Source organism: Cryptotermes secundus, unplaced genomic scaffold, assembly GCF_002891405.2.
Source record: "Cryptotermes secundus unplaced genomic scaffold, Csec_1.0 scaffold709, whole genome shotgun sequence".
Lineage (NCBI taxonomy): Eukaryota > Metazoa > Arthropoda > Insecta > Blattodea > Kalotermitidae > Cryptotermes > Cryptotermes secundus.
This window is the reverse complement of record NW_019738358.1, coordinates 79,469-87,965: the sequence shown is the minus strand read 5'-3', so window position 1 is coordinate 87,965 and position 8,497 is coordinate 79,469. Positions and strand designations below refer to the sequence as shown.

Sequence of the window (8,497 nt, the reverse complement as noted above, 5' to 3'; positions counted from 1 at the left end):
GCTCAAATACTAAACAACCTGCTTCCATTGAAGATATAAAGGGGGTTCATATTATAAGGTAAGGTTATAAAACCACCTTTTAAGATCATTTTAGTGAAAGTTTCATGTTCCTATCTCATAGAATTTAAGAACAATGATGAATAAATAATTTTCGAGCAAAATTTAAATGGCCGGCTGAATATATTACCGCAGGAGCCGCGGCCGCGGAATTTAAATGACCACGTCAAAGGGTTAAATTTGGTTTGGTAATGGTAAAAAATGGAACACTGAATAAGCCATGTAAAACTATACAAAATATTGTTTACATAGTAGCAGTTACAAACAGCAGTTGGAAACAACATTAAACAGAACAGTAATCAGTTATTATATGTTTCTCAGAAGGGATGAAAACTTGATGAAGCATACTGTTTCAGAAATTTGTCATTCCCCAATCCTTCTGCATTTATTAACAATCACAGTTCATATCGAAGACAGTTGTCTCTTGGTATGTGATTTCATGTAGTGTGATATTGACATTTTGGAGCCATCTGCTGTGTCTGTCTTCTGCCCTAAAGATGGAGGAAACTGGTTCTTTGAGAGTATTGGTAACTAGCTAACAACTGCATGGCATCACATAGCAGAAGGCAGTACCCTTTGTAGTCACCGTCATGAGATGCCTCAGATTTCATGTGTCATATTTTTATTGGCTTCAGTACTGATTTCATCATGGGCATTCTCTGTTTTGACTGGGCACTATATTATTGTATATATTTGTGCCTGAAAAGGGGTTGTGCACCAGTCAAATATTGCGCAAAAATGTTAATCCAGGCAGTAGACAGCCACCAACATAATTGAGGTGTAAACATCATAAACATTCAGAGAATTACTATATCCCAGGTCTGACATGTACAGTGGTGGGGAGTACAGTGAAGCAACAGGGAGCCAAACATACCAGCAGCAGCAGTTGTACGAACAGCAAACACAGCAGACTCAACAATTTGACCTAGCCCAGCAGCAGACACTTGCCAGCTATGATCAGACAGGCCAGTATGACCAGCCACCTACACCTGTCAATATGGTGGCCCGCGTCCGTGTCACACGTGCACGTGTTCGTGCAGCAGCGGCTGCTGCAGCTCCTCCTCGACCTCCAGGTTTGTGCATATGTATGATTACCGTGGTGTCCAGGATTTGAAAAATACTTGCCTGAGGTGAGTTGATTTTGCAAATAGGCAAAGCAGTTCACAGTACATGGCCACGTCAGCCTCAGTAACTGATGCTGTTTCCTTCTGTCTCAGTCTTTAAACTGATGTTATCATTTTGGCAACTGTCTTTATCTGATTTTTCTTGTGTCAACTGTAGAATTCAAGATAAAGGAAAATGAAAGGATGTACTTAACATAAACAAGTGACCAAAAGGATTTTTGAGCAGCTTCTAACATGCATGTTCACTTTTCTGTGAGCCTTTATGAAGCACTGCCAGAAAACTCGATTACTGATGTATGGCTTCATTGAATGAATTTTTGCACTTGCATTTATTTTGCAGATTTCCACTTTTTTATAGCCTCCCCTTCAGTTCTCAAAATATCCCACACATTGAACATTTTCCAAGGAGCTCACAGCGCTGGATAACTCTTTTGTCAGACTGACAGTTGTGGATTTGATTTTGGATGCAAAATAGAGATTTGGCTATGCATGCACTAATGTGGTGTTAAATTTTAAAGTTGCTTTCATCACTTGTTAACACTTAAGTACCAGAAAAATGCTGAAACTGGCAGTTTGCAGTATTTAAAGAAGAAAAAATAGTTAAAGTATTGACATGTTCTTACTGACTTCTCCAACCTGTTGATATTGGTGTTGACTTGGGGGGGGAGTCATCTTTGTAACTTTGAAGAGACTGCTGCTGGGTTCACTATGCACCACAATCTTTTCAGGGCTACACAAAGAGCCCTGACTGCAATGCTAGAGCTGGAACCATCTTGCCCAGTGTCCTGAAGACCTCAGTTCTGTTACTAGGTAAAACGTGGGAGTGACAGATGGTACAAAGTGTAAAGTGGAAGGATTTGCCTTGTGCACACAGTTTGTGCACATAATGCTTTCTGAGAGGCCCATATTTGTTTACCACCTCAGTGAACAGTGGGAAATCAGTAGCCTACAGTGTTTCCTGTACCTAGGCCAGTAAGTCCCTGGAGAGTTTTTACAAGGCCTTTCTACAAAGAGCTTCAGCTGTCAGGAAGAAGAGTCCCATTCTAATCAAAATAAGGAGCAGCCTCCCCCCACCTTGTTTACCATGTCTGTAGATAGTGTTGGAGCAGTAGCTGGATTGAATGTGTATTGTATTTCAGCCACCCCAGCACCACTGACAACTACAGTAGTTACTACACGACGGGGTGGTATAGCAGTAGAGGAGCCAAAAAAGCGACGTCCAGGCAGGAGGCCCATTTCAGAGCTGATGGCTGAGGATGAGAACAGCTTGTATTACATCATCAGACAGGGGAAAGTTTCACTACAGGTTGGCATTGTTATATTGTGTTGTTAACACATTTATTGTCTTTCCCCTCTCAGGACTGTTAGAGTCAGTTGAGTTATTTGATTGGTTAGTGACTGAGTTAAACAGTGAGAGAGCTGCTAAGGTTCAGTCATTGTGATCTGTTGCTGTGAGAAGCTGGTAGCCGAGGCCAGGGACAGTTCAGCAACCCAGAGTAAGGGGAGCATCTGCCATTGGAAGCCACTACTGAGCAATGGCTAGAGAAGACTGAGAAGACTGTATGTGTGCTATTGCTAAAGTGACCTTTGTAATGTGTAATTCAGTGACACTGCCTTAGTTGTTTGTAGTCACAGATCTGTAAGAGTTCAATAAATCCAATTACCAATCCAGAACCCTTCTGTAGTCACTTCATTTCACTTCACTTTATTCTAAATTCCATAGATCCTTTGAGGTCACGCATTCCATAGGATATAGAACATGTCAAAATACATAAACACATCCTAAAGACAATGGACCCATCAACATGCAATACAGTCACAGTACAAAATTTGTACATAAAATATTCAAATATGATCAGATTTATGCAGATATATGGTTATCATTGTGACAGTCATAAATTAATACAAAAGACCTATTCATAATATAGAAGTTTGATGCATTTATCTCCATCACATAACTACAAATACTTAATTTTACAGTCCAAATATAATACATTTCATCAGGATTTAAAAATTAGAATATATAATAAAAATTCGCTATATACAATCACTCATTTCATAGCAAGAACCTTAAAATTTGAAAACTATTAATGAACATATTCCTCTACAGGATAAAAGGAAATAAGCTGTAAGTAAACCATTCACAACCATCTTAATTGTTTACTGTAATGTGTTATTTAAAACAGATGGTCTATTACAATAACATACTTCCATACTTATACATGTAACAATATTATCTTCTTTCAAGTGGTTTCTTCTCTTGAGATCTTCTAACGAATATGTTATCCACTTCTTAGAATCTTTGTTCATACTGGCACATCCTATAATTTATTTGTTAAGATGTACCTTTTCTTGTAATAAATGTTCTCTTCTTTTCCAGGCAGTTGTGGATGACTGGATAGAGAGTTACAAAGTGAATCGAGATGCTGCGCTGTTGTCATTGATGCAGTTCTTTATTAATGCATCTGGATGCAAGGGTAAAATCACATCATCCATGCAGGCTTCCATGGAACATGCAGCCATTATACGAAGGATGACAGAAGAATTTGATGAGGTAATTGTATTCATTAGCCGGTCACGGTAGCCGAGCGATCTAAGGCGTGCACTGTCTTCGCTCGCTCGGAAGCCGGGATCGTGGGTTCGAATCCCACTCAGGGCATGGAAGTTTGTGTTTGTGTACAGGTAGAGGCCTTGCGACGAGGTGATCACCCGCCCAAGGAGTCATACTGAATATCTAAGATCTAGAAAAATCGAAGTGAACGGAGAAGTTCATGGAGGTAGGCCTAGGCCCACTGGGGCTGTAGTGCCAAGAAAAAAAAAAATTGTATTCATTGCTATGCAGCAAATATCAAGCACATGAAATGAGGAGTTACAGGAAAGAAATCAAAAGTAATTCATTTTTATGATTTTCTGTTATGAGAATCAAGTGAATAGCAGATTGAAACTGCGTTAAGCATGAGTAAATGAAGTTGAACTATAAGAGAACTTGGAACAGTTTGGAAGTAGAAAAGCTGTGTTTGTGTAAGGTTTTAAACATGACTTCTGACAGTGCAGTGAAAATAAGTAATATGTTGGAGCTTGTCATATAATTCACACACCCTCAATTTTTGTTATGAAGTTAGAAAAAGTTAAATTTTGTATATTTCACACTTTTCATTCTTTTATATGAAGGATAGCAGGGATGGTGTACTTTCATGATAGACCATTTTCATGAGTCCATCATATGTCATACATCCCAGCGGAGGTGGAAGGTGAAGATATTCTTTTATTAAATCTGTTAGAGCGTACTTTTGGTTCCTTTAAAGCCTGTTATGGGAACTCACATGAGTATAGGCATTACCTTGGAGTAGAAACAAAAAAACATTGAAAGAACATGCACTTTGTAAGTTCTGCTTGAACACTGCTGTAGTTAGTAAACGTTTTTGTATTCTAGGAAAGTGGTGAGTACCCACTCATCATGACAGGCCAGACCTGGAAGAAGTTCCGCAATAACTTCTGTGACTTTGTGCAGATCCTCGTCAAACAGTGCCAGTACTCAATAATTTATGACCAGTATCTCATGGACAATGTTATCTCTCTCCTCACTGGTTTGTCCGATTCTCAGGTCCGAGCCTTCAGACATACCGCTACACTAGCAGGTAAATAGACGTTGTGTTATTGTTAGAGTGCTTAAAATTATCTCATATTGGATAAATTATATCTTTCTGTTGGCTTGCAGGTCATGTTGTATTTGAGAAATGACTGGATGATTACTGATTTTCTGTTGTTTTTTTTGGGGGGGGGTGGTAGTCTGTAGAAACAATTCTTAGGTAAATATAATTTAGGCATGTTATTGTAGTAAACTCCTACTCCAAATGGTGCTCAAAATCAGGTCAAATCTATTGCACATTTCAGAGGTTGATGATAGAAGGAGTATGGAGCAATGGTGGAATGGTGATTAGCAAAGAGAAATTGAGGTAACGCTGAGAGAATCCTGCTCCAGTGCCACTTCATTGCCCTGAATCTCACATGAAGTCATCCAGGATTGAACTCCAGGATGTCAGTATCTCTCTGCCTGAGACATAGCGTAGTCAGTGTAATCACTATACTGACTGAGCTACACTGACTTATCTTAATAATTTTGGTTGGCTTTACAGAGAATAAATGTGGATCATGTCAGATGACAAGTGAAGTTCTTTTTGAAGAGTTTCATATTCTGGGATGTAATGTCATTTAGTCCATTGAGAAGCAAGCAACGTTTTTGAGGAACATTTCTTCCGTCTTCGTGTTCGAAGAATAAGCCAAATAAGAAACCAGTATGAAAGCAGGTTTCAAGCAGAGCAAGATGGAGGCAGTGTTCCTCCGAAACATTGGTTGGATTTCAATGGACTGCATGGTGTTATATCCTAGTAGAGAGAACTCTTTGTAACCACTGCTGTGAGAACTTCAGTTCCTACAAAATTCTTTTTGCTTGACAGCCATGAAGCTGATGACTGCTCTGGTGGATGTTGCTCTAACTGTGTCTGTGAACTTGGACAATACTCAGCGGCAGTATGAAGCAGAGAGGCAGAAGGCACGTGACAAGAGAGCCAGTGACAGACTGGAGTCCCTTATGTCAAAACGGCAGGAGCTGGAGGAAAATATGGATGAGATAAAAAACATGTTGACCTACATGTTCAAGTCTGTGTTTGTGCACAGATACAGGTAAGACAAGAATTGTAGTGGTGACTCTTTGCCTTATTTTGATTAATGGTAAATGGAAGCAGAGGGGGGGGGGTCTTCTAGACACATTGAACAAGGTCAGGAAATTCCATAATCCTATGAAGCCATAAATTCATGTAAATAATATTTCATTATGCAGTTATTACCTCTCTGATAACATACTGGCTTGCCATTGCAAAGACCAATTGTTTACTGCTGTTTAGCAAAATGAATGTGGTTTATTTTTAGAATTGTAAAAAAACACATAAATGTACTGTGTAAAAAAAATTCAGAATTTGAATATTTTAACAGGTCATACATATTCAGAGGAATCTCTTTTAGTAATCCTTGATTTAAGGTTTTCCCTCATTTAATATTAATTTTTATTGATCTCAGGTCAATAACTCAGTGTTTTATTTCCTTCATTTAAGATTTCCCACTGTTCTTGAAATCCACTGCTACCCAGACAAACCCTAACTTGGGGTTTCACTGTATTAAAGTGTTCAGCTAAACACTTGTACACTGCAGATGGAGGCAGCAGGTTCCATTGAAAGACTGAGACCTTTCTACCAGACTAAATGGTGTCACATCCCAAAAGACAGTAATTTTTAAATTAAACCAGTTAGGAAAAATACACATAGCAGTTCTGGTGCATTTGAAATTTTAGTTCCAGTCAGAAATTGATACATTATTGTAAAATAACCCATTCTTCTTTTTGATGCCCCTTGTGAGATTAAATTGGAACCCTCCAATTTGTGTAATCGCTGATCACAGGGACACGTTGCCAGAGATCAGAGCAATTTGCATGGCTGAGATTGGTGTATGGATGAAGAAATTCCACCAGAACTTCCTGGATGATTCGTACCTGAAATATATTGGCTGGACTCTCCATGACAAAGTTGGAGAAGTTCGTCTCAAATGCTTACAGGTAAGACGTGGTGCAAGGTAAAAAAGGTAAAGCTATCCCTGTACCAGGCAGTGTAGGCCCTTAGGGTTGTGAGATGTTGAGGCTCCCACATTATCTAGACAATCTGCTCAAAGATGGCGGTAAGGTTGTCAGCCTTACGCCCTGGCCTCGCTTTACTCCCCACGAAAATTATTTAATTAATTCCTGGTGCTCATTTATGTTAGAGGCTGAGTAAACCCCAGGGCCTAGTGTGGCTGCAAGGATTAGGTCAACTGAAAAAAATCCAATGACTTCATCAGGACTTGAACCCGTGACCTTCCGGCTTGTAGCATAGCCCATCAACCAGCTACGCTACCGCGTGCCCCCTGTGGTGCAAGGTATTCCTTGAAAAGTTTATGGATACTCAGTAAGGTATCCCAGATGTTACATGATAATCCTTGGCATAGACAGCCATAAGCATGGAAGGGGAACCTGTATTTCTTTAAATGGTTCAGTGAATGATCAAGACTTGTTATTATACAGGCCTTACAGCCACTTTATGCAAGTGAAGAACTGAAAGGCAAGTTGGAACTTTTCACCAGTAAATTCAAGGACCGCATTGTTGCCATGACACTGGACAAGGAGTATGATGTTGCAGTGCAAGCTGTACGCTTGGTCATCAGCATCCTCAAGTGAGTACAGTGATGTGACGTTCATTCATTCATTCATTCATTCATTGTTGGACGAGGTGGGTTTCCCCAAGCACTTAGACCAGGTATTGGTCCATTGTGCATCCCCCTTTAATTTCTACTGTCTCCATAACCTACCGGTACTGGTGCCCGTTATCAGCCCCTTTCTGTCAGCGAGGTCGGTCCTCATCTGGCAGTGGTATCTAATACTTCCCCCATCTACTGGAGGCATTGGAAACTACTTGGGCGGGAAAATTTGCCTAATTAAGCTCAGAGGTCTCCTAGAGACGTGAGGTTCTTTTATGTGCCGTAAATCTATGGCACAGGACTCACGGCTTAAAGTCCCTCCCGGAGGACTTGTTCCTTGAATTTTTTCCGCCCTTAAAAATTCCACGGCCTCCGCCTGGTTTGAACTTGCGTAACTTGAGTCATGAGGTGGGAATGTTACCCGTACACTACGGAGACCGTTGTGATGTGACGTTACATAGTGTTAGGGTTCTGCTAAGGGAAGTGTTCTGCTGTGATGTTCAAATTCAGCAGCAGGCTTTTCTGTTATTCTGTTTACACTGGAGAATGACTTTGTTGCTTACCTGTTCCCATGGTACAACCCAGACATTTTCTATGGATGTTGGGTGAGGTGTTACTTGTGAAGGGTTGCAAGCAGACATCCATGAGTGTAAAAGCCTAAAGCCTACTATTCTGTCTTTGTGTAGCGAATCAGAGTTGCTAATAGTTACGGATACGACTGCCAGGTGGCAGTGAGAGGTATACAAGGTGTGGCAATAAAGAACCCGGATTACTTTTATGACTCATTTCCGGCCACGTCATTGACGAAGAGGAGGGTAGGGCATTGACCCTTGGACTTCCCTCTACCGTCACACAAAGTTTCATTCACGTGCATCGGTTAGTCTGGCCGCGACCATTGTTAGAAGCGGATCGTGTTTCTGAGCTCCGTCGGAATAATGCTGAGTGCTAATGCAGAACAACGTGCTAACATCAAATTCCTCACAAAACTTGGAAAATCTGCCACTGAAACTTACAATTTGTTGACAGAAGTATAT

At 40.4% G+C, this 8,497-nt stretch overlaps 1 protein-coding gene across 8 annotated transcripts in view; it reads left to right on the top strand.

Annotated features, from left to right (window-relative positions):
- LOC111870867 (cohesin subunit SA-1) overlaps positions 1-8,497 on the top strand; it is a 56,851-nt gene that overhangs the window by 5,185 nt on the left and 43,169 nt on the right. For 7 of the 8 annotated variants that reach the window (XM_023863466.2, XM_023863462.2, XM_023863463.2 and 4 more), the window contains exons 3-9: positions 877-1,130; positions 2,321-2,487; positions 3,562-3,735; positions 4,615-4,819; positions 5,639-5,864; positions 6,636-6,789; positions 7,291-7,439. In XM_023863466.2, coding sequence (XP_023719234.1) covers positions 877-1,130; positions 2,321-2,487; positions 3,562-3,735; positions 4,615-4,819; positions 5,639-5,864; positions 6,636-6,789; positions 7,291-7,439 — 1,329 coding nt within the window. The remainder of the gene's footprint in view (positions 1-876; positions 1,131-2,320; positions 2,488-3,561; positions 3,736-4,614; positions 4,820-5,638; positions 5,865-6,635; positions 6,790-7,290; positions 7,440-8,497) is intronic. The other variant, XM_023863467.2, reaches the window with a different exon arrangement.